Source organism: Dictyostelium purpureum (assembly GCF_000190715.1).
Source record: "Dictyostelium purpureum unplaced genomic scaffold DICPUscaffold_293, whole genome shotgun sequence".
Taxonomy (NCBI): domain Eukaryota; phylum Evosea; class Eumycetozoa; order Dictyosteliales; family Dictyosteliaceae; genus Dictyostelium; species Dictyostelium purpureum.
In genome coordinates, this window is record NW_003519629.1 from 1 (window position 1) to 26810 (window position 26810).

The 26810-nt window shown below is 23.8% G+C and overlaps 7 protein-coding genes across 7 annotated transcripts; 1 reads left to right on the top strand and 6 right to left on the bottom strand.

Annotated features, from left to right (window-relative positions):
* Positions 1 to 1778: 1778 nt before the first annotated feature.
* On the bottom strand, positions 1779 to 3854 carry DICPUDRAFT_156331 (uncharacterized protein; the record flags this gene model as incomplete). The annotated part of the gene is made up of 4 exons (XM_003291661.1): positions 1779 to 2246; positions 2323 to 2515; positions 2579 to 3057; positions 3132 to 3854. 4 exons carry the CDS (start codon positions 3852 to 3854, stop codon positions 1779 to 1781), a joined length of 1863 nt encoding a protein of 620 aa, XP_003291709.1.
* Positions 3855 to 8369: 4515 nt separating this feature from the next.
* On the top strand, positions 8370 to 9026 carry DICPUDRAFT_156335 (uncharacterized protein; the record flags this gene model as incomplete). Its single annotated transcript, XM_003291658.1, has 2 exons — positions 8370 to 8931; positions 9013 to 9026. The coding sequence occupies 2 exons, from the start codon at positions 8370 to 8372 to the stop codon at positions 9024 to 9026; spliced, it is 576 nt and encodes a 191-aa protein (XP_003291706.1).
* Positions 9027 to 9212: 186 nt separating this feature from the next.
* DICPUDRAFT_156336 (uncharacterized protein) lies at positions 9213 to 12227 on the bottom strand (the record flags this gene model as incomplete). Its single annotated transcript, XM_003291662.1, has 4 exons — positions 9213 to 10817; positions 10899 to 11239; positions 11321 to 11834; positions 11994 to 12227. 4 exons carry the CDS (start codon positions 12225 to 12227, stop codon positions 9213 to 9215), a joined length of 2694 nt encoding a protein of 897 aa, XP_003291710.1.
* A 1027-nt stretch (positions 12228 to 13254) lies between these two features.
* DICPUDRAFT_156337 (uncharacterized protein) lies at positions 13255 to 14666 on the bottom strand (the record flags this gene model as incomplete). The annotated part of the gene is made up of 2 exons (XM_003291663.1): positions 13255 to 13978; positions 14059 to 14666. The coding sequence occupies 2 exons, from the start codon at positions 14664 to 14666 to the stop codon at positions 13255 to 13257; spliced, it is 1332 nt and encodes a 443-aa protein (XP_003291711.1).
* A 2136-nt stretch (positions 14667 to 16802) lies between these two features.
* DICPUDRAFT_156339 (uncharacterized protein) lies at positions 16803 to 17945 on the bottom strand (the record flags this gene model as incomplete). The annotated part of the gene is made up of 1 exon (XM_003291664.1): positions 16803 to 17945. One exon carries the CDS (start codon positions 17943 to 17945, stop codon positions 16803 to 16805), a length of 1143 nt encoding a protein of 380 aa, XP_003291712.1.
* Positions 17946 to 19419: 1474 nt separating this feature from the next.
* On the bottom strand, positions 19420 to 22740 carry DICPUDRAFT_156341 (uncharacterized protein; the record flags this gene model as incomplete). The annotated part of the gene is made up of 2 exons (XM_003291665.1): positions 19420 to 22264; positions 22334 to 22740. The coding sequence occupies 2 exons, from the start codon at positions 22738 to 22740 to the stop codon at positions 19420 to 19422; spliced, it is 3252 nt and encodes a 1083-aa protein (XP_003291713.1).
* A 292-nt stretch (positions 22741 to 23032) lies between these two features.
* DICPUDRAFT_156342 (uncharacterized protein) lies at positions 23033 to 26596 on the bottom strand (the record flags this gene model as incomplete). Its single annotated transcript, XM_003291666.1, has 3 exons — positions 23033 to 23588; positions 23629 to 26091; positions 26181 to 26596. The coding sequence occupies 3 exons, from the start codon at positions 26594 to 26596 to the stop codon at positions 23033 to 23035; spliced, it is 3435 nt and encodes a 1144-aa protein (XP_003291714.1).
* Positions 26597 to 26810: the final 214 nt, after the last annotated feature.

The following is a 26810-nucleotide window of genomic DNA, read 5'->3' on the forward strand; positions in this document are numbered from 1 at the left end:
ATTTATGAGCCGCACAAAATCAATAACGGTGTGCATGTGTGGGTGATTAAAATGTGATTTTGTGATTGATTTTTGGAATTTGTTGATATTTTAAAAAATAAAAAAAAGATATAAAAAATTTTGGTTCAGGAATTTTGTTATTTTATAAATATCATCACACACCAAATAAAATTACAAAATAATACATCCTCGCACCATTATTACATTTAAATGTAAACTATTATTTTAAATTACAAAAAAAAAAAAAAAAAAAAAAGAAAAAAATATTTATAATATTATTTTAATGGGCTTTACTTGTATATATATATTAATATTATTTATAGTTTTTTATTTTTGAATACTTTTTAGAGGTTTAAATAAAAGTGAAAAACTAAAATTAGATTTCTATTATAGACTGAATATATTTTTTTATAAATAATAAAAGTAATCAAATTTGTGATGATTTTTGTTTTGTTTTTTGTTTATATATTTGTTTATTTATTGTTATAATTATGTTATTATTGGTATGTATATTTTTATTAATCTGATTTAATAAAGAAATCAACTTGATTAGTTTGATTTGGTAGGTTTTTGTTTTGGAATATGTGTAATATGAAAAAGTAGAAATAATTTATATTTATAGTAATAATGATATCAGCAATGGTGTTAATAATAGTTACATTTTAATTTTTTATCTAAATAAAATTATTTAATTTATACAATTTTTTTTTTTTTAATTTAAAAATATTTTTTTTTTTTAAAAAAAATCAAATTGTTTACTTTGAAAAAGTGTCTAATTTTCAAGAAATTTAAAAGTATATACCACAATATTATCAAGAAATATTGAACAAGTGTATCTATATATATTTAATAGTTTATTTAATAAGTTTTATTAATAAAATAATGATTATAATAATATAAAAAAAAAAAAAAAAAAAAAAATATTAAAAAAGATTAAATAATAAATAAATAAATATTAAATAAATAAATAAATAAATAAATAAATAACAAATGATAAAGATAATGATATGATAATAAAAATAATAATAATAAAAATGAGTGGGTTTAATCACACACCCACATTCAAACACACAAACTCACACACATATAACACAATACTAATGCATAGAGTTACTCTTTCTTTTTAATATTAAAAAGAAAGAGAATTAAAAAAAATAATGATAATAATTTATTTAATATTAAATTTTAAAGAATTTAAATCAAGATTTCATTAAAAAAAAAAAGAAAATTAAAAAAGATAAAAATAAAAATTAAGTGCAATCTCTTCAAATCTTGTGTATTTTCAATGAGGCGTGTTCAAACATTTCTTCAATTTTATCGAAATTAAACAAATAAACTCACCTCGTTCATAATAATGGTAAAGTTAAATAAAAAAAAAAAATTAACAAAAATAAATAAAAAAATTTCACTCAAAAAAAAAAAAAAAAACAAACAACCCACAAAGTGTATATTACATATTAATATTGAATAACAACTGCCTTAAACAATACCACCAAACTACAATATCAACAGCAGCAACATCAACAACAAAAATAATTATAGTTTTTTTTTTTTAAATATTAAAGAAATAATAATATTTCAAAACAAGAAGAGGTTCAATTAAAAGGATCTTACCAAACTATCATCAAAATCAAATAGTGTCTTTCCCTTAAATTTCCAAAGAATTATCAATTTTTTTTTATTAATGATCTAAAATTAAAAAACAAAATAAATTACTTACAATTTTTTAAATAACTTTATTTTTTATTTTTTATATTATCTTTTATTTTATTTTATTTTTAAGCAGAATTTGCTTTGGATGGAATTAAAATAATAGAATGAAGATATAAATTATTGTTTGCTTTTAATGTAATTTGTCTTTCGGAAAAGTTTGCAAAATTGATTGTTTGGTTTAAGAGGGCAATTTTGTATTCATTAAAGCCATTGTTATCTGCAGATTTGCTACATTTAGCTAAAGCAATGGTACCTTTGTCCTCATTATCTGGTTTTTTAACAACAATTGAGGCAGTAGCTTGGCCACCGCTAAAGTGGTATCTTACACCGACATTATATTTAGTTACAGTTGTATTGGTATTCTTGTAGGTGAATCTGAATACGATACTAGACTTTGCTGGCATAAACATTGCGTGGATTGTTGGTAAAACATGATCACGTTGGAATACAACATTATCATCTTTGCTATAGAATTTTTGTGCATTTGTTAAAGTTGCAGGTCCTTGGAATAAATAGTTATCATTATAAACTTCCTGTTTAATAGATTTAAAATAAAAAATTAGAATTCTTTTTTTTATATTTTTTTTTTATAAATAATAAACCTCTTACATATGGAATGAAACCTGTTAAAATGCTATCCAAGAAACCATCTTTACCATTTGAAAAGAATCCATATGAGGTATCGTTGGTTTTATTGGTGTTACCACCGACTAATGCACCAATTTTATGATTTGTAACACTAGTTTCAGGGTAGCTAGAGTTTTCATAAAAGTTATATTTACCACCTGGATCATTTTTAACTCTAAATATAATAATTTTAGTTATTTGTATTTTAAAATGATGTAAAATAATTAGTAATACTTACTGACAATGATTGGCATCTTTTGAAAGAGTTAAAACACTGTTACCAGAGACACCATTGAATTGAATTTTACGAGGTGAAATTGCATCTATATCACCGAGCATAGAAGTTGAGGTTGGTGTAGTTGGGAATGAAACAGTATAGGTACTACTTGCTTTACCATTTGAGATACCAAAGTAAGAGCTGGTTTCACTATTAGTAGCTGATGGATCTTTATAATAGGTTTTCATTCCGTATAACCAATAACCATCGTTTTCAAAATCTACTTTTTTAATTTCTTTTTTATACTGATCATGACTGCTATAGTACTGCTCCAATTGGTCAATAGAGTAGTTTTGGGATTCCCCGCCCATCAAATTGGACCATATGTATCTAACATTTTGAACATTAATACCGGTGCCATTGAATTTGTCTTTTAAACCTATCCAAACACCGTCTACAATATCGAAAACATAGATTGAGCAAAATTTACGGAATTGGTTCTTATTTTTAAAGACAATATTAGTATTATGAAATTTACATGTATAGATTGTTTTTATCTAATAGTATTACTTACGATACGATTGAATTTTTCGACACTGCTAACAGTTAATGATTTAATTTTTTCAATACCTTTTGAATATGAAGTAACAGTGTGGGCAATATATTCGTTGGTTTTGCTTGTAAAATCGGTTTTATATGTGTTGATGGAAGCATCAGCGAGATTCCAATTTGAACCTTCTACAATTGCAAGCTTTAAAAGGAAAAGGTGGGTGGTTGCAAGGAATGTAAAAGCGGCGAGTTCTTGGTAGCAATACTCGTCTTTTCTTGTAGATGAATTCTTTACCAATAAACTACTGATTTTAGTTTCGAAATTGACGAAAGCAACCTTGCAATCATTTTTTAATTTTTCATCGTTTGGAGTTTTTGCTAAATTTTTTCTTTGGGTTTGGAATTTCTTTGAATAGTCTTTACACTCTTCTACCTGGCTTTTAACTGTAGCTAAATCATATGTGGAAATTGCAGAATTGACCATATCGACATAGGAATTCCATAACATCTGGCTTTGGTTGTTTAATGTATCCCATGAGGCATCAATAACGAAACTAACCAATGAGCTTACATATGGGATATATGAAACACCAACTTGTAAAAGATTTTTTAATAAATAATATTTTTGAAATTCTGAAACATTACTATTTGTTATTTCTACTGGTAATGTTCCATCTTTTTGATAGGCTTCAACAATCTTTTGTTGTGAATTATACCATTCGGCAAAATCAGTTGGTGTAGTAGACATTTATTACTTATTATTTATTATTTATTACTACTATGAATAATAATTAAAATGGCATAAATTTTTTTTTTTTTATACTAAAAATTTTGATTGATTGGTTGATTGATTTTTTTTTTTTACATTTTGTGTAAGTTTTAGATTTTATAACACAAAGATTCTCTTAGGGATAAAAGAGTTTCTTGTGGAGTTATTTTGGGTGATGTTAAAAAAAAAATAAAAAAAATATTAAAAAAAATATAAAAAATATAAAAAACATAATTTTTTAGAAAAAAAAAAGATTTTTTTTTTTTTTGACACATTTTTATAACATTTATTTTTTGCATATTTTAAAAACTAATAGTTTTTTTTTTGATCTGACACAAGTCACTTCGTTTTTCGAATTTTTATAAAAGGAGTATTTCAGACACATACTAAAGCTTCTGTATTTAGTGGTTAGTTGTGGGAAATTTCTGCGGAATCTTGGTAATTGTTATCTTTTTTTTATTAATTGAAATTTTTTCTTGCGGAGTATATAAAAAATCGGTGGGAACGATAAAAAAAAAAAAAAAAAAATATTTAATAATATTTTGATTAGTTTAATACATAAAAAAAATAAAAAAATAAAAAATAATAAAAAAATAAAAATATATTTTTATAGTTTTGGTGATATAATTTTAATAATATTTATTTATTAAAATATAATTTTGATTTAAATTTTTAAATTTAAATTATAAATACAACAATATTTGACACGGTTTTAAATGTGAACATCAGCAGCAACAGCAACAAAAGCTAATGGGAGAATATTAACAACTGCAACAGCAGTTAAGTCAAGTAATTGAACATTATTTGATGATTGTTGATTGTTACTGAAGTTTGATGAGACTTGAGTGTTTTTGTTGTTTGATTTAATGTTTAATGATTGTAATGATTCTATAATAATAAAAAAATAAAAATTAGTAAGAAACTTTAAAATTCTTTTTTAATCATTTTAATATTTACTGAATAACATTTTAGTTTTTGGTATATTAAATAAATATTTGTTTTAATTTAATGAAAATAATATATTTTAATTCTCTATTTATATTCGAATTCTTTATATAAAAAAATAGTTTTTTAAATAAATAATTATTTATAGATTTTATATAATATTATATAAAAAATTATTTTTAATCAAATGATATCTTTTAATCATTTTAACCACAATTTTTAATCTATTAATAACATTTTATTATAAAATGATAGAATCTATTACTCTATTTGTTTTTTTTTTTGAAATTATCTTTTAAAAAAAAAAGTTTATAATTAAAAAAATTCGTTATTTAAAATTTATAAAAATAGAATAAAGAAAAAAGATACATCTATTTTTAAACAATATTTTATTGTTTATTTGACAACAATAGTTTTATTTTTAATATATTGGTAAAATAAAATAAAAATGATGTGTGTCATAATGGGGTTAGTTTTTTTTTTAGACAAGAGTAAATTATTGCTATTTTTTATATAAAATGAAAACCATGGTTTTAAATTAGTATTAAAAAGGCCTGTTTTTAATCAATAATCAAGTTTTATTTTAATTTTTTATATTTAATCAAAAAAATAAAGATTTATAGAATTTTTGAAATAAGATAATATTTTTTATTTAATATAATTAAATGTTACATAATTTATAATTATACAATTATAATATTGAATTTTTGACACCCATGCCCTTAAATATGAACATTTGCATCAACAGTAATGAAGGCTAATGGGAGAAGATTAACTACAGCATGGACATCAGCATCAATCAAAGAAATTTGATTTGATGTTTGTTGTACAGAACCAAATGATGATAAAGTTTGGGTTCTTTGGTTGGTTGATTTGTTTGAGATTGATTGTAATGATTCTAAATAAATAAAATAAAAATTAATAATACTATTACTTTTTTTTTTTAAATATTAGGTTTATAAAACTAAAATATTTACTGAATAACATTTTAAAGCTTCTTTATTGTATTTATAAATTTAATAAATTAATGAATTATTAAAAAAAAATTATTTGGTTAAATAGTTTTTTTTTTTAATTAATTAATAAAAAAATAAATATTAAAATTTTTTTTAATCTATTAATAATTAGGAGAATCAACTTAAACTAAAAAATTTCAATTTTGTAAATTTCAGATTATCTATTAACTATTGAGAACTTTTATTTCTTGAAACTAATCTATCGATTAGAAAGAAAAAAAAAATATAAAATATAATAAAAAAAAAAAAAAATAATAAGAAAAAAAAAAGTACACTTGAAATTGAAAAAATAATAAAAAAAAAAAGTAAAATATAATATAGAAAAGGAATAAAATAGGAACTATTGTTAAGATTTACATTAAAGTGTTAAATAATTTAATTTATTTAAATTAAAATTTAATTTATTATTTTTTTTTTTGGATTACAACAAAAAAGCTTTATGCATGAACGGTTGCATCAGCAGTTATTAATGCTAATGGAGTAGCATCAACTATGGCATGGACATTAGCATCAAGTAATGAAACAGTGTTGGATGATTGTTGAACAGAGCCAAATGATGATGAAGTTTGAGTTCTTTGGTTGTTTGATTTGATGGTGATTGATTGTAATGATTCTATAAACAAAAATACATTTTTTAATAATTTTATTTTTTTATTTGTATATTTTATTTACAAAACTATAATACTTACTGAATAACATTTTGATTTTTATTAGTACAATTAAATAATTTGTATTGAATGATTTAAAAAAAAAATTTTAAATTCTTCTATTTATAATTTTTTTCTTTTTAATTCTTTTATTAGTTTTTAAAAACTATTTTATTTTTTAAATTAATATATTAAAATAATCAATAATAAAAAATCTCTAAAAGACATATACTTCTGATATAATTGACACTTTAAATTAATGACAAGATCGAATAGAATCTTTTTTACATTTATTTTTTATTCTTTTTTAATCTATTATCTAGTTAAAATAAAATAATAAATTCAATGGAAATAAAATCAAACTATTATTATTATTATTACTATATATTGATTTTATTATTATTAATATTATTATTAATTAAAAATAAAACTTTTAACAAATTAAAAGATATAGTAATGATTTTGAAGAGGTTTTAATAATTGTTTAATGAAAAAAAAATAAAAGTGGGGTTAATGGGGTAAACAAAACAATAAATTTCAATTAATTTAAACAAATAGAAGGACAAAGAGAGGTATCCTATATACTTTATTTTAGTATAATTTATAAATAAATCCATTAACAATGTTTTATTAATAAAATAATAAAAACACGTGAACTAGAAAAAACGTATGGGGTGTTTAATTAAAGAAAAAAAAAACATGCTGGAATAAAGACATCAATTAAATTAATTACCCCCTTTAAATTTTAATTATTTAAATATTCTAAATGGTTCTGTCTTATTTTTAGAATAAATCTATAGATATATTAAAATATAAATATAAAATATGTTTTTACCTTTTAGTAATATTGTTGTTAAAACAAAAATATTAAAAAATAAAGTTAAATAAAACAATATATTTATTAAAATAACAAATAATAATAAATAAAATAGAAAAAACCTTTGTGGATATATTATTTTTTTTTTTTTTTTTTTTTTTTATTTATTTATCTGTAATCTTTTAAAATAAAGCGAACCTAATTATTTAAGATTGGGTTGTTATATTTATTTATAATAAAAAAGAAATCAAATAATTTTATTTTAAGAATAAATTTTATTATTATTATTTTATTTATTTTATTTTATTTTTAAACTATTTTAAAACTATTTAAACTATTTTATTAAAAGATATAAATATTTATTAAATTAAGTGGATTATATATCTGTTATGAAATTCTTTAAAAACCTTTTATAAAATTTGAAACTTACAAAACGATATCTATTTTCTTGACCTAATCTCTATTTGAACATTCTTTTCATTGAAATATCCCTTGTAAATTAGACCTCAAGATAAAAAGAGACCTAAGTATGATATCCTTTGGTTCCAAATATACATTAAAATACATGCTAACCTTATTTTGCTACCACTTATTTAAATCATATTATAATTATTATCAATACTATTATTATTTGTTTTATTATTTATTTTTTATATTTATTATCATTATTATAATAGTTATTATTTTTATTGTTTATATTACAGCATAATACTCATAAAAATGAAATTGTTGAACCCAAAAAACTTGGAAATAGAATTTTTTCTTTTTTTTTTCTTTTTTAAATTCTAATTATTTTTTATTTATAAACTAATTCATTATTTAATTAATCCAATAAATAAATCGTGAAATGAAAATAAAAAATAACAGGTTCTAAAAAAATTAAAATATTAATTTTTTTTTTAAAATTTATTTTTTTTTTTTTTTTAAAATTTTCTTTATTTTTTTTTTTTAAAATTTTTATTTTTTTTTTAAAATAAAATTTTTTTTATAATTTTCTAAAAAAAAAAAAAAACCAAGTAATAACAAAACTCTTACTTTTAGAGATATACATATAAACTAGATTATAACTATGGCAGGAAAAAGAGGAGGTAGAGCAGGTGCTGTTGCACCAGCTACAACCAAACAATTTGGCAGAGATTATGAAAAAAATAAAAATAAAGGCAAAGGTCACGATCGTGTATACGAAGATGATGAAGAAGTTATGAGAAGAAACCAAGCATTATCATCATCAGAAGAAGAAGGTTCAGATAATTCAGACAACTCCTCATCAGAAGATGAAAAACCACAAAGAAAATCATTTATTAAACCAGCTCAACAAAAGAAACAAGAATCCGACGAAGGTAGCGATTCAGAAGAAGAAAGCGATTCAGACGAATTAGAAGTTAACAATCCAAACAGAGTAAAGAATGTTACTAAAAAAGTCAGTGAAATTAATATTAACCAAAAGACTGAGTTATCACGTAGAGAAAAAGAAGAAATTGCCAAACAACAATTTACCGCAAAACAAAACGCCAAACAACAAAGAGCAGATTTAGAAAGATTACAAGTCATTAGAAAACAAAGAGAAGAAGCTGCCAAAAGAAGAGAAGAAGAAAAGAAAGCTGCCGAAGATAAAGCTACTGAAAGAAGACGTATGTATTAATAATAAAAATAATTATTAAAACCCCTTGCATGTAAATATACTAATCATTAATCTATTATTTTATAAATAGGTCAAGGTTTATAAATATATAATATATATGTCAATTATATAATAAATAAATAAATAAATAAAAAAAAAATAAAAAAAAAAGATAAAAAAAAAATAAAAAAATAAAATAAAGAAGGTATTTTTTTTTTTTTTTTGTTTATAAAAAAAAAGATCGTATTATATATAGTTTAACTGTTTATTATTAATATTTAATTTATTTGTTTATAATTCATCATGGATTTTTGATTCTTTTTTATCTTCGTTTTCTTCTGAAGCTCCGTCTTCAAATTGTTGTTCGTTTTGTTCGTTTTGTTCATTTTGTTCTTTGAATTGTTCATTTCTATTATCTTCTGAGGCACCATCTTGATTTTTTTGTTGTTCAGTGGTTTCAGATTGCTCTTCTTCTGTTTCTTTTTTAGCTGGCTTTTTCTTATCTTTTTTGGTGGTGGTTGGCTTAACTGGCTTTTTCTTTTTCTTTAAAACTTCTTTCATTGATTTTTCTAAATCGTATAATTTGAATTTAATTTCGAATGATGAGAATGGGAGATTCTTTGTTAAATCAGCGGCCTTGAATTCTCCTCTTTTTTCTTTTACCCATTTGCTAATGGTTTCAATCTTTTGTAAAGTTTCTTTGTGTTCTTCTTCGGTGATATTTAAATCTTTTGAAACGTCGTTATACATGACGGTAACTTTTTTAATGAGAGCTTCTAATTCATCAAAAGCGGTTGGAATTAAATTTCTTTCTTTGACACGATTAATGATTTTATCGGCTTTCTTTTTAATTGCGGCTAATTGTTGTTTGTATTCTTCAGTGTTTGGATTGTCGGCATCTTGGGCGTCTGATAACCAACTGGATGAAATTTCTAATTCAGCTAAAAGTTCATCTCTTTCTTCCTTGGTAGAGCATGAAATGTATTCGTCATTTGATTCTACTTTATCTCTGGTTTCATAGATGAATGATTCTAAATTGTTTCTTTCTTGTCTTAATTCTCTTAAAATTCTATCGCCGGTATCTAACCCATCGAGTCTGGTTTTCATTGTTTTTTGAAGATCAGATGAGATTGGTTGTACACCTAAATTTTTAACAGTATAGGATAATGGTACTCTGATGGTTTTTTGATAGTATTCAATGACTGGTTCAACTTCGATAACTGGTTCTTCAGTTGGTTTTTCTTCTGAGGCTGCATCATCGCTTGATTTCTCTTTGGTTTCTTTAGTTTCTTTAGTTGGTTTTGGTTGTTGTTTAATTAATGAAACAGTGATTTCAGCTTCAGCTTTTTCTAAAACTACAATACCGCTTGAAGTTAATCTAAAGCCACAATGTACTTTTGGTTTACCAGTAAAGTTGTATTTTTCACCTGGAGTTGGGAGTGAGTCGATGGTGTAGACTGCAATACCTTTATTTATAGTTGGATTGTTGAGAGTAAGTGAGAAGCCATTTTCGGTTGTGAATGAAACTGTCTTTTTAATACCCATTTTAGAGTTTGCTTTAAATAATTGAATCTTTTTATCTTTTGATTGGGTGGTAGTGGCTGTGTCTTCATTATTGTCGGCATCTTCAGTGTTTTCAATTCCTTCGTTGGTATTGACACTTTGGTAATTAATTTCAGCATCAATTTGATATGGTAAAATATCTTTGAATTTGATTTCTTTGACTCTGAAGTAATGAGTTAAACTTGCTGCATAAAATGCTGCACCACTTGACATTGATTCATCACCATTTAAATGTTTATCTAAAGTATCTCTCTTTAAATATTCTTTTAATTCTTGTTGAACTGATGGGATTCTGATAGCACCACCAATAACTTCGAAATAATCAATTGATTTCTATATAATACATTATTATTAGTAATTTGTATTGGTTTATATTATTTAGTAATATTAAATTAAAATTCCAAATAAACTTACTAATGAAATACCAGATCTTTCAATTAATCTTTTTAATGGTTCGATGGCTCTTTTAACTAATGGTTTTGATAATTCTTCAAATTCTTTTTTGGTAATTGAGGCAGAGAAATCAATATCATCAACTAAACTACCAATGAAAATATGAGCTTGTTGATTGACTGAAAGGTTTTCTTTCATTTTAGATGCTTCCTTTAATAACTTGATGGTAAGTTTAACGTCGTCAATATTGGCTGATGGGATTTGTTTTTTAATTAAACTCTTTAAATAATTAACAATAACCATATCAAAATCATAACCACCTAAATTTTCATCCCAATCAATAGCTTTAACTGTAACTGATGCTAAAATAGAAATATTAAAATGAAAAAATAATTAATATTAAACTATATTATTTTCTATTTATTATTATTATTATTACTTACAAACAGTTTTATTTTTTTTAGTTCCTTTGATTGGTTCATCGTGTGATTCAAATTCAACTAAAGAGACTCTGGTATATTTTGAACCCATATCATAAAATACAACGGTTTGATTCTTATCGTTAAAGGTACGATCAACTGCATAACTAAGAGCAGCAGCATTAACATCTTGAATTAATGATAAAACATTTAAGCCAGCTAAATCAGCGGCATCTAAAAGTGCTTGTCTTTGTTGTTGATTAAGGAATGGTGGGATTGTAATAACACAATCTTTAACTGATGAGCCAATGTATGCAGTTGCCATGTCTTTAATTCTCTTTAAAAGCATGGCTGTTAATTCTTCTGGTGAATAATTGACTTCATCATTGTATTGAATTGCAAATGTATTTCTTTCAGTATCATTAGATACTTTAAAACCTAAAAATCCATTACCAACTTTTTCGACCATACCTTCTTGATACTCAGTACCTAAAAATGGTTGAACTAAATTATAAATTTGTTTTGGGTTTCTTGCCCACTATTTATTTAATAATATATATATATATATAATATATATTAATATTTTATTTTATATTATAATGTATACAATGTGAATATAGTAACAAATTTGGGGAGGTGTGAACATCATTTTTGATACTATTAACTATTGAAAAAATATATATGTATTTAAACTTACAGTATTAAAGGCATCAGATGAAAAAATTCTTTCATCTTTAAACCAACCAACTTGTGAAATTGTCTTTCTACCTGATTGATCATTTAAAACAGTTTCGAATTTATTTGGTCCAATAACAGCTACTTTAAAAGTTTGTGAGCCTAAATCGATACCAATAACGATTGCTTTAGCTGTGTTCACAGCCAAACATAAAAATACAAATAATGAAAATAATACTATTATATTTCTTTTCATTCTTTCTTTAATTTTATTTTTTTTATAAAAGTATAAAAATAAAAAAAAAAATGAAAATTAAAAAAAAATTTTAAAAAAAAAAAATTTTAAAAATAATTTTAAAAAAAAAAAATTAAATTTGAGCGTCATCATTCTGACCAGAAAAATAAAAATAAAAAAAAAAAAAAAAAAAAAAAAAAAAAAGAGTAATAAATAAACCAACCCTCTTTTAATATAATGGTCCAGCTGATACACTCATTATTGATTCTTCTTCTGATTTGACATCTGGTTTTTATTTAGCGACAATTAAATAGCATGACTCAATTAATTTTTAACTTTTTTATTTTTTATTATTTTTCTTATTTTTTTTATTTTTATTATAATAATATTATATTTTAATAAAACTATAATAAATAAAACAAACCGATATAATAAATTTAAAAAAATAGAAATTTTTAAAAATTTATAAATATGGATGTAACCATTCAAAAAAAAAAGGAGAAATAATTGGATTCAGGTGATCAACAATTAAAGGTATTTTGAGAAATTATGCATTAAATGATCCAATTCAACACAAAAAATATCTAGATAGTAAAAAATAATGAAAGATTAAATTGAATATATTAAATTCTTCTAAAGATATCGTTTAATTTGTAGAAAATTATGACATATCTCATTTGAAAATAAATTTTTTATAAATCTAAAAGCATAGCTATATAATAGAATTGATTTCTATCCATTAATGCAAAGTTTTGGTAAAAACTAAAATTAACTATGTTTTTTAATCTCTAGCTATATCACCTTATTAAAATACCAAATATCAAAAATCAAAAAATACCCTATTTAAATTCCAAGCAAAATAAATCCTATCAAATTAATTAAATTTATTTTTTATTTTTTATTTATTTTTCTAATAAAAAAATGAATTTACCCTCTGTTAGATTTTTTCCAATATTCAAGAGATTATTCTTTTTTCTTTAATTATATTTATTTATTTATTAATTAATTTTTTAATTATAAAAAAAAAGTTGATAAAATGGAGATGTATCTATTCCAATAGTGTAACATTTAAATCCTCAAAGTGAAGACAATCAGATTGGCTGCCTGAGGAATGAATACTGAGTATCTTTAATTCTAATGATGTAACAGGGGATGATAATTCAAATGTTTTTGAATAAATTCCATACTTTATATCAGATGGAACTTGGCCACCATTAATTATAGTTTGTCTAATTACTTCCATAGTTGGACAGTTATTGGTTAAAGAATTTGTTTTGATTGAAAAAACAGTACCATCTCTATGTTTTACATTGACAGTATATTCATTGGATTTAAATGCAGCAATATGAAGTCTTAAATTAAATTTTTTACATGGAGGGGTAATAAATTTAAAGGTGAATACTAATTGTTCATCACGAGGTTGATTAAGTAGAGTTGTAACTTGCCATTGACCTGTAACATGATCTATAGCATGATCTTCCTTAGTTGTGGCTTTGTTACGATAATAAAACATCATGGGAACATATGTTTTATTAAATTTTTCCAAAACAAATTCTGATGGGAGATTTTCCAATTTGATAACAGGATATTCAAATAATCTTTTATCTGAATAGTGAACTAAACCTGCTGCAACCACAGTCCTCATAACATCTATATGGGAAGTCTGAGCACCCTTTTTTAATGCTTTTTGATAGGCTTTTCCGCAATCCATATGGAATCTGTTGATTTTTTCACGGAGTTTTGCCTTTACACCAATAATACTTCCTCCATTACTATAAAGGTTTTATGTAATTAAAAAATTAGTAACTACTATAGATTTCTTTATTTATATATAAAAATAAATAATGCATACCCTTCAATAAAACTCTCTGGAAAACCCCATGTGACACCATTGGTAATACATTCCAATTGGGAAGAAACATAATGTGCCATTGTAAAAACGAGGGAATTTAATGAATATTCATTAAATCTATCATCAGATAATAGGATAAGACATCTTTCAGCATCACCAGTGAATATTTGATATTGAGTTCTGCATAGCTCTTTAATTGCTTCATCACCTAAATCTTGAATTTCCATAGCAAATTTACTTTTTTTTTTTGGTACATTGGAGACTTTTTGGCCATTTCTTTCTGCCCATAAATTGACAGCATCTGAAAAATTATTACCAGAATTTAATAAAGCTAAAACTTCAGTGTCAATAATTGCATTAAAAACTCTATCAAGTGCAGCATCAATCTTTTGATCCATCAGAGCAATCATTTGTTCTTTTAATTTTTTAATTTCTTTTTCAAAGTCTTCAACAGTTAGATACTTAGGGCCTGGCCAAAATGCACCAAAAATACCACTTAGAAAGCTACCAACGACCGGAATAGATCCAATTACACCACTTAAAATACTACCAGTTGAAGCCATTAAATCATCTTCACTAGATTTAATTTCCATATACTTATCTTCCATTTTTTTAAATAATTTATATAACAACAATTAGAAAAATAATAATTTAAATTTGAATTAAAAACTTTTAAAGCAAAAAAAAATAATTAAAATTTAATTTAAAATTTTTTTTTTATAACATCTTTTATTTTGTATTTTGCCAGTTAACATTCCCATCTTTTTTTAGAACCACTATGGGGTTAAAATTTATCAGTTTTAACTGTTTTATATCTTGACCTGAAGATTTAAAAAAAAAAAAAATTTAAGGGGGTGTCTCGACAAAAAAAAATTAAGAAATGAAATTTTTTTTTTTTTTTTATGTATAAAAAAAAAGTGATGCACATAAAAAAAAAATTTTCATTTCTTAATTTTTTTTTAAAAAAACGCCTCCAAACACCCCCCTGATTTAATTTCACAATATTTTTTATTTTATATTTTTTTGAATTTAAAAATAGGGTTAATTTTAATTTTTTGTAAATGTTCAGTTTTTTTTTTTGACGTTTCAAAAACCTAATATATAATAAATTTTTATTTTTTGTTAATGTTTATTATTTATATGTTTATATTTGTAAGTAAAAAAATTTAAAAATTACCATAATATTTGTTTGACTTTTTCTTCTTTTTTTGTTAATGAGTGTGAATATAAAAAAATTTAAAGAAGGGCGAAAAAGAAAAAAATTATGGTGTGTTTGTGTTGTTATTTTATGTCTATTGGTAAATTGATAAAAAAAAAAATTTATACGATTTACAAACAAATAATTGTAAATTTATTTAATTACTAGGATTTATTTATTATTTATTTTGAAAATTTTTATTTTTATTTTAATTAATTTGGTTTTTTAAAATATTGATTGGTCTAATTGCGCTTGGATCTTCTTTACTAGTTGAAGCACTAATTGGGTAATAATGGCGGAGCTACAATTGATAAAGTGTTCAACGACCGGAGAATCTCTATTTGAAAATTTCTAGTAATTTATAAGTCTAATTATAAATTTACATTCATGCAGAAATGAGACATTATTTATGAAACTACCTCTATCAGATACTAATTCCTTTACAGAGCATTTTTAAATATATTTGATTAAATAACACCATTGTGACTGTTTCCCTAGTTTGATTAATAGTTACACCGAAGCTTCAGTTTCTCTTCTCCTAAAACTATTTGATTTCTATGGTCATATTTGCTTGGCCAGAGCAATTAATGATATTAATAAAATAGTTGAGTAAATAGATGAAGTCTATCATTAGTTACTTGACTGGTTGGATGAGCTTCATTGGTTACTTGATTAGTTAGAAATTTGCCACAAACATGAGTTAAAAATCCATATAGGGGTATCAAAAAGAATAACAACTTCATAATAATACCAAGACTCTTCAGCACTTTCAAAAAGTTATGAATGGTTATAGCTTTTTCTTATTTTTTTATACAAATATTTAACGAACAGCTAGACTCTTTGAGCTGCATAGTCACCACCAGTTGGCTAAGATGAAACACCACTAAGATGAAACATATTCTAAGGTGCTGTCACTGGCGCAACAAATTCTGCAGATTCCACATTACAACTTGATCCAGATTTTACACTACTTGATGAAATAAATGATTCAAGGTAGATTTTACATTAATACATGATCCAGATTCTACATTAATACTTGGTGCCGGTTCTAAACTATATTACTATTTGAAACAGCCACTACTTGGTACACCAATGAGTCCGATTATACCACTTGAAAAAAAGTAGAGGTTGATGGAACTAACCGATTAAAAAGACACTGCAACTTTGTCCAAAATTTACACTAAATATTAAAAAAATTAATTTGTATTAGTAATTTATATATTTAACAAATAAATCACATATCTAAATAGATTTTTTTTGTTTGTAAAATAATGTGCTTATTTACTTACTTATATTTAAAAGCTTTTAAAATTATTATTATTAACCGGTCATTGTTTAAAAAATTGAAAGAAATTTTAAAAATCTCTGTGGGTGATAATAATTTATCATACTACAACAAGGCTATAGACGGCTAAGAATCTTTGTAATATATTACTTGATTATGGCTTAAAAAATTGCTAAAATAATATATTAAATAAAATGAATTAATATAAAATAGTTTATAAAAAAATAGTGGGAAAATAAAATAACTTACCGATAGAATGGTTTAATTAGCCAATGGGCATAAAGAACCATAATGGAATTCTGAAAAATGTGATAACAAAATTCCATTCTCGCATTTAATGCTTGGAGTAATTTCTATGAAAGAACTACTCTGGGATTCAACTGAAGATATTATAGAAATATTTTTTTTATAAATTTCAGCTGCAGCGACCAATGTTAAATGATCGCCCCATGTGCCATTTTTGGACATACTATCACAATATTCCTCCCAACTGTTTGTAGTTACAAAGTCTGAGAGGGTTTCTCCATTTGGAAGGTAAAAACCTTTATTTTGTCTAAGCCAATCGACAATGTTATTTCTTATTATTACACTATGCTCCAAGTCACCAAAAATCTGGTCTGATAGTGCATGCATTTGGCAATTACCATCACCTGGGATTTCCTTTTTTGGCATCAATTGATAAAGTTCGATACGTTCATTTAAACGTATATATGCCTTTTCTGTTTCATTCAATGGAGTTGGATCTAGACTTAATCTTCCATTTGAATTGACCAAAGATAAATCAATTTCATTTGGCTTTATTGGAGCATTTTCGGTTAGGGATTGTGTTGGTTGTGGATGAATTGGTTGTGGATGGGGTTGCTGAAGAATTCGTTGGATGAATGGGATTGTCTGTTGTGATTGCTGTGGTTGTTGTGGTTGGGGTTGCTGACGAATTCTTTGGATGAATGGAATTGGTTGTTGTGGAATTGGTTGTTGTGGAATTGGTTGTTGTGTTTGTTTTGGTTGTTGGGATTGCTGTGGTCCTTTTGGTTGTAGTGCTAGGAGTTGTAGGAGTTTTTGGTGTTCTTGGTTTTGTTGTTTTTGTTGAAGTTGTTGGAGGTGTTCTTGTTGTTGGTTAAGATGGAGTTTTTTGTGGATTTGGAGGTGTTGGAGGTGTTCTTGTTGTTCTTGTGGTTGGGTTTGTTGAATTTTTTGGATCTGTTGGATTTGTGGGAGTTTTTCCTGTTGTTGGAGTACCTGACCTGCCCAGTAATTGTCTTCACTGTTCCAACATTGGCAGTCATCCTTTTCTTTGTTGTTTCTTTTGGTTTTTTTGAAAATAAATATACCAATAAAAGATGGTAAATTCCAACAGATGGTACCAAAAAATAAATAAACACACAATTTTAAAAATTCATGCATTTTTTTACAAAAAAATTATTTACAAATAAAATGAAACACAAAAAATAAAACAAAATAAATAACAAAAAAGCTGATAAAAAGAAAACTATACAAAAAAAAAGAAATATATTATTAACAAAACAAAAAATATAAATTATTTACAAAAAAAATAAAAATAAAATGAAAATATGTACAAAAAAAAAATATAAAAATATTTTAATATACAATAAAATATTTACAAAAAAAAGATAAATACTATTTACAAAAAGGGAAATGTGTAAAAACAAACAAAGATTATTAAATGTATGCTATTATAAAAAAAAAAAAGGCTGGTGAATGAAAAATTATGTGTGTGTTGTAAAAGCTATAATTTTTAATTAAAAAAAAAAAAAAATTTTTTTAAAGACTCTTTTTTAAAAAATTAAAAAATTATAAACAATAAAAAAAAAAAAAAAAAAAATAAAACTAAAAAAACAATTGTTTATTTTCTTTATAATTTATGATTATAATTTATGTTTAATGAAATTTCATTTTAAATAATAGTTATGTATTTATAATATAGTTTAAAAACAATAATAATTATTTGATTTGATTATTTGATTTAGTTAAATTTATTTTGAAGCTGCTCCATCCAAATTTCCCTATATTAAATAATTTTTTTTTATATTTTTTATGAAAATAATGTTCTATTTGTTTTTTAATATTGCTCTATCTATAGTTTATTCAATTAATAAAGTTATTAAATACTATCTTACATTATTAAATATTTTTTATTTTGCTTTATATCTATCTTCTTTACAAAAAATAATTAACACAAATATATTAAATTATTAACAATTTTTTTATTAAAAACATCAGATAATTGGCTTTCATTATACCTCTTATTACAAAAGTGATATAACAGTTATAAAAAAAATATCTTTTTTATAATTATAATTTTTGAAATTTTAAATTAATAATAAAATTTTATTTTATTTTATTTTTTTAACCACCCATTTTCTTCTGTATATAATGTACTTCACTTATTTTATATCATTTCATAGTAGTACAAGTACACACTTTTTCACCATTAAATAATAAGCATCAATCAATTTAAATATACTCTTTAAAGTTTATTTTTTATTTTTTGTTTTTAAAAATATTTTTTTTTTATTAATTTTTTTTATTTATATTACTTTATTCATTATATTAAATCTTTCAAAAGAAGTAGTCTTTAACATCCAATAAAATTTAGATTTTTATAAAATATTTTTATATTATATAATCAATTAAAATTAAAGCTCACAATTTCTTTTGCATCCTATACAACATACCACTCTTTTTACAAATATTTAATAATGATTTACATACCTATAACCATTTTTTTCAAATAATAATAAATATTTTTAGCTAAATAAATTATATAATATAAATATGGATAATGCACAAAGATTAAGATTTTTGATAGACAGATTTTTTTTTTAAAATGATCAAAAAAAAATATTTTACTTTATTTTTAAATATTTGGGGTTGTGTCTTTAAACAATGACAAATCGGTTTTTATAACTTTGGGTGAATTCTTTTTTTCTGATTTAAAAACTTTTACTGTGAGCTTTTTGATATTTTCTTCTTTTTTATCTTCAGCACCATCTATTATTGTTTTATCATTATCATTATCATTATTATCATTATTATTATTATTATTATTATTATCATCTTCATTTATTCTCTTTTCTCCTTGGCTTTTTTGAGCTTTTTTATTTTTTTTTTCCACTTTGACATGTTCTAGTTTTTTTGGATGAATATAGTCATTACGATATTGGAAATTGTATCTAATTATTTTTAAAGTTTCTGGTGTAATTTCTTTAAATGATCCAGGGTTTTCAATTAAATCTTGAATTTCACTACTTGATAAACGTTTGTGTAATTTTGTAGCAGCATTGATTGAGGATAGAGCCAATTCAAATCTGCCATACTTTAAAAGACCAACAATGGTTGCATTCCAAATGGGTGAGCTCTTTCTCCATATAATAGACTCTATACCTGATAGCATTGTAATACCATATTCTAAATCAGAACTAATTAAACCAGCATAAAAGATATCGTTGAAAAGTATTGCTTCGAAAAGTGAATTGGGATGGAGCTGGTTCAATTCAAAATATTTAGTGTGGCTTTGTTGTTGGAGGAAAATGACTGCTTTAAGGAAAGTTAAACCATTTTTAATTTTACCACTCTTGAATTGTTGCTTTAATTCGTATGCTATACCACTGAGATTTTGAGCAGTTAAATAACGTTCTAATGTGAAGTCGTGAGGTTCTCTGGGAAGAGTATTTGATTTGACCATTTCCATCTTTATTTTACCCATAAGAGTATACTTGTCTAATGTTGATAGTGAACCTGATAAAACTTTATTATAATCAAAATCGTATTCTTCTTCAAAATATTTATCTCTGTTATTGCTTTTAATTGTATTTGTATCTGTATTTGTATTTGTATCTGTATTTGTATTTGTATTTGTATCTGTACTATTCTCATCGTCTATACCATTGCTGTTGTTGTAATCTTTATTATCTAAATCATTACCTCTTTGTTCTTTCTTTCTTTTAAATCGCTCTCCATGCTCTTTTAATAGATTATAGTTTACACTAGTATATAAAGCCAAACGTGATTCCCATAGTTGGTTAATTTCTTTATTGTTGATTTGATTTTTTTCGTGATATCTAATAAAGTGTAAAATTGTAATATTATTAGGTAGGACTTGATAGTTAACAATACGTTCACCATACCATTTTAGTGCCAAGTCATAACGGTTTAATGTTAAAAACATATATATAACAGAGTTGGTAATTTCTGGTGTATATCGTGTTGTTTTTAAAAAACCTTTGAGAGAGTCCAGTACTTGATTGTAGTCATTCATTTCAGAAAATACTATCATTTTTGAAATATTGGAGACAAGTGATTTCTTGTGTTCTTGCTTTAATATATCGTAGATTTCTTGTAATTTGAGCGCTTCTTTATGTCTACTAAGTAAATCTATGGTTGAAAACAATACTGGTAAATCTGGTATGGTATCTATTTCCTTTAATAATTTGATTAGTTGTGGAATCTTGCCGACTTCTTCATTTTGTAAATGATATATTAAAAATGATTGATATATTTCTTTAGTTGGCATATATTTTGAATTGAAGAATTTATATATAGTATCTGCTATTTTTTTTTGATTGTTTTCTAATAACTCTTTAAACAATTCTCTATAAAATAGTTTAACTACTGATTTTTGTTCTGGATCCAAAACTCTATCTTTTGTTTTTTTAATTAAAATATCTTCGATTGTAATTAAGAAATTTAGGAATTCATGATTGTTACTACCATCTTTTATTCTTTCATAATATCCTTTTTTTTTATAGTTATAATTATTATCTAAAGTATCTATATTTTCTGTATTATCTATATTATTTATATTATTATCTATATTATTATTATCTATATTATTATTATCTATATTATTATTTTCTGGACTACTACTATTATCTAGACTATTATTGTATAAATTTATTATAAAACCTGCATGAATTTTTTGTGATTGCAAATACTGTTTCCCTATATTTTCATAAAACTTTAAAATCAAATCTTTGCCTGAATTATAAAGTTTCTTTTGATTTAGGTATTCTAACATTTCAATTAAAATATCATTGGTGTTGTTTTTGGAGTTCCATATTAAAATTTCAAAGTTTTTAATTGCTTCTTCGGTTGCATTACATTTTATGTTGGCTCTAATTACACTTCTTAATAATAATTCTGTATGAGATTTTTGAAAATCATAAGATCTACCAATTCTATTGTAAACCTTTACCCAATATTCGACCATTGGAATATCATTTCTTTTTTCGTAATTTTCGATTATAATTCTTAAGGTTTCGTGTGTTGGCATTAAATATGTTTTTGTCATCACTATAGAATGGACATTGTCATTTGTTGTTATGGTAGATGTTGTGGTTGGTGGAAAAGAAGAGATGATAGTAGAGTCGGGAGTTGAGGCATTTGGTGTTATATCTGGGATATCATTATTACTAATATTATTGTTATTATTGTTATCATTGTTATCATTATTACCATTATTATTATTTACTGTATCTGTATTGTTATTACTATTATTATTATAAATATATCTATCGATTTTTTTTCTAAAATCAAATCTTGATAATAATTTCTTAAAATGAAGATAACTATTTTTAGAAAAGTATTCTAAAAATGAATTAAATACATTTGGGTAATAAAAAAAACTTTTATATTGATTTTCATTGTAATATTTAATCACTTCTTGTTTTTTAACCAATCCACTATTTAAATGTTCAACAAATCTATTATAAAGACAATTTTTAGTATTTTATAAATTATAAGACAAATTAATAAATCATTTGAATACATACGAATTTGGATTATTTAAATTTAACTTGTCTGAATCTCTAAAAAACTCGATTAAAGAGCCAGAGTCTTCACGATTACGGTGATGACGATGATTATTTCTATTATATTTTTCTTGTTGATAATAATGTTTTTTTGGTTCTTGAGGTTGTATTTTTTTAGTAATTTCTGGTGAAATATTCATTTTATCTCTTAATAACATTCTTTTGGTATTTGTAATATTTGGTTCCCAATGTAATGTTTGTGTACTACTATTATTATTATTGCTAGTTTCATTATTATTGCCATTATTAATATTATTGTTTTCAGTTGAAAAATTTCTAATTGATATTATTTTGGTAGTTGTTGTATTTAACAATAAAAGATTTTTGGTGGCATTACCACACCATTTTCTATTTAATACATTCATCATTTTTTATTATTATATGTATTGAATATATTACTTTAATATATATATTTATATATCATATAATCAATATAAAATGTAATAGAGCTTTACTTTAAATTTGTGATTTATATGAAAAAAAAAAAAAATAAATAAAATAAATAAAAAAAAAAAATTTTAATAAAAAAAAATAAAATTAATTTTCGTTTTTTTATAAAAAAAAAAAATTAAAATAAATATTAATAACCCGAAAATAGAGTACCTTTGTACATTTTTTGTTTGTTTTAAATTTTTTTATTTATTTTATTTATTATATTTATTAGTATATTAAATTTGATAAATAATTTTTTAATTCGGTGGATCTTTGGCTTGGTGAGGTATTTTCAGATAATTGAGACATTTGGGATAAATCTAAATTACTGTTTTTGGATTGGAAATATGATAAAATTTTTGGTGCTAAATTTTGAGTAATAATATTTAAACTATCATTTGAAATTTCGAGGCTGTGTTCAGATGATAATGGGATTAATTCCAATATGTTGATCCATTCTTTAAGTTGTTTTTCTTCGATCTCTGTTGGATTCATATTTAAAGCTTGATCAATTTGATATAATGCATTTGATTTTGTTTCTGGTGAAATACTTTTAATTTTTTGTGTACTGTATAGACCTTTGGTTTTACCAGTTTCATCGGTAATTTCAATTTCTTGGATTTTCTGTGGAAGAAGGGGATGAACTCTTAGGAAAAGACTAATTAATAGTTTTGGTGTAAGATTTGGAACATGTGAAACAATAGAGTTGAATAGATTATAGTTGAGTGATTCTGTAATGGATGGATCTTTTTCTAAAAGTTTGACGCTAATGCCATATTGTTTACTGTGATAGAGTTGTTTGAATAATTCGGAATAAAAAATACTTTTTTTGTTGAGGGCTTTTACAATATTGGATTAATGAAAGCCATTGTGTAATGTTTGATAATGGTGGGATTGGATATAGTTTTGAAATGTGTTTTAATACAACTTCGATTGATAAGTTATTTACAAATGTGTCTAATGATGAGAAGCACTCCATAATCTCTTCGCTTAAATTGGCGTGTGACAATTCATTCAATAGAATTGTGTATGCAAACGACATTCTGTGGTTGTAATCATCTATATTTTTAAAGTCTCTAAAATTTAATTCGTTCGAGTTCAATAGGACACCTAGTTTCAAGTCATTTCCTTCTTTGATAATGGATTGTATTTTAGTTGAACTTTTAATATATTCAATAAACTTTACGACGAATTTTGAGTTGCCAATTGAAATATTGTTATCTATCAATGTCTTGGAGATCTGAATAATTGATTCTAAATTGATTGGAGTGTTGGTGGCCATTAATAGAGTACCAAAAGTAGTGAATAAATCAATTCTGCCCGATTTCAATGTTAAAAATAGAATTTGATACAATAATACTGGTGAGAGATTTTGTGGTAACTCTCCTTGTAATAAAAAGATTGCTACGTCTGGATAGGTCTTTAATAAATCATAATAAAACTTGGTATTGAATATGAGCATTCTGACAAATGGTGGTGTTTCTTGAAGTAATTGAATGTATTTATTTCTATCGTATTCGCATACAAAGTAATATGCGGTCAACAACAATCTGCTCTCTGGAATAACATTATCTGCTAAACTCTTTTTGATAACTTCATAGATTTCATCAGCATTATTATTGTCAATTGCCATTTTTAATTGAGCGTCATATTCTGAAAGTACATATCTAGAGCTATTTGAAAATTCTTTTGGTAACCAATTGTTTGTTGAATAGTTTTTGGTGGATCTGTAACCCTCGTATTTAATGGTTCCTCCATTTCTGGCTACATTTTCAATCTTTTTCTTTAACAATTGTTCTAATTGTAAGTTAACTTCTTTGTTCATTTCTAAATTCTCCAATACCAAGTTTTCGTCAATGTTTGATTTTGAAAATAAACGTTTAATATAGATATCTTTTGAATCAATTGGTTTGTTTTTAGAGTTGTTTCTGTTTCTTTCTTCGTGTTCTTGTAGGGATGATTCGAGTAAGATCATCATTTGATCTATTTTGAATGATGATTCTGTATGTGATAGATCGGAAATTATTGGTTGTAATGATAATTGACCAAACCAAAATTGACCTAAAAAGTTACTTGCTTCAACCTCGTGGAGAGAGTGGTAGATATATGCATTATTTTGAAAGTTGTAATTGACCAAACGATTACCAATCCATGCCATTGCTAAATCATAGTGATTTGCTTTTGTGAAATGCTTGACGAGTTGGCAGGTTACTTTGTCGATGTATTCAGGTTTTTGATTGTTTAAACTTTCTGTTAACATTTGGAATAGTTCAGTTTTTTCTTTTATTTGAGCGTAAAATATTAAAGATGATAATTCGTTTCCTTTTGGATCTAGAGATGTTATGTGGTTAATAATTTGTTCAAAGTTTGAATCCCAGGAAATTTCAATTGGGGTATTTGGGTCATAATTTTTTGAATTTAAAATCTTTCTTTTTTCTTGTCTTTGATTAGCATCTGCCATCTCTAAAATGATTGCATAGGTTGGGATATTTATGGTGAAAAGATTTTTGATATTTTTGTCTTGAATAAGAGTTAAAATTTCCTCTAGATCATCAACAATAATTGTTTGTTTTACCAATTTTGTGTATAAATGCTCCATTGGAATGGTTCTTGACCATTTACGAATTAAATAGGATGAAGTCTTTAAGCTGTTCTCCAAGTGCATTGATAAAAACAAATTGATTGAATTTTCATCCATTAATTCTGTTTCAAGGAGAAAAGAGAGAATATCGTCTGAATCGGTTTCAGAGAAATTCTTCATTAGAGATGAAAATGTACCAGATAAAAAGAATGACTCTTTGTGGTCCTTTGCATCCATTTTAAAGAAATTGATGGCATCTTGATTTTTTCCTTTCTTTATATAGTATTTAACAATCTCTAACCAACTTGATGTTTCTGGTTTTACCTTTGGATAGTATTTTAGCGCTCCTTCAATATCATCCAACTCTAAAAATGAGGTTATAAACTCTTGATAGGTCTTTTTTGTAAACTCTAACCCATTCTCTTTACTAATACAAGATTCTAAAATTGATTTTAAATTTTCATGCATCTTTGAAATTGTAAAATACTTGATTAAAGTCTCACAGGTCTTTACATCCATTTCAATACCAAATGAAAATAAAACTATTAATTTCTTTATTCTACTTATATCATTAACTCCTGTAAAATGTGATAAAAAGAGATGAATAATATCAACATGATTTAAATATTTATTATCATGTGACCACTGAAATAATATTTCCATATCATGATTATTTAAATTTCCTTGTTTTAAATTTCTTGAAATCCTAAATTAATAAAAAAAAAAAAAAAAAAAAAAAAAGATAAAAATTAATAAATGATTTTCCATAAAATTTTATTTAAAAAAAATACACACAAGTCTGTTGCAACCAAAGGTCTTTTTTTAAATAGATCTTTTATATTAACTAATAACATGGCTTTCTGCAATGAATTACTATTTGGACCAACTGGTTTTTTAATTTTTTTTTCATCGTTATTTATAGTTGCAGAATTATTATTATTATTATTATTATTATTATTATTAGTATTACTATTATTACTATTATTACTACTATTATTATTATTTATTGTATTATTTTGATTATTGTTATTATAATTATTATTGCTTTCTATATTATTATTATTATTGTTTTTATTAAAAGCATTATTTAAAAATTTGGCTTGGTTGAAAGACGCATAATCTCTAACCTGAATACCTGGTTTTAATGTATTTGGCAAAACATTAAATGTATTTTTATGACTTTTATTAAATACATTTACTATTCTATTCATCTTTACAAATAAAAATAAAAAAAAAAAAAAATAACAAAAAAAAATAAAATATTAAAAAAAAAAAAAATAAAAAAAATTAAATTTTATAAAAAAACGAAAAAATTTTTTAATTATTTAATTTTATCCAACTAATTATTATATGCATTATGATAAAAGGGGTACTTATTCGGGTTTTTTAATTATGTTTATTTTAAAATTTTTAAAAGTATTTTTA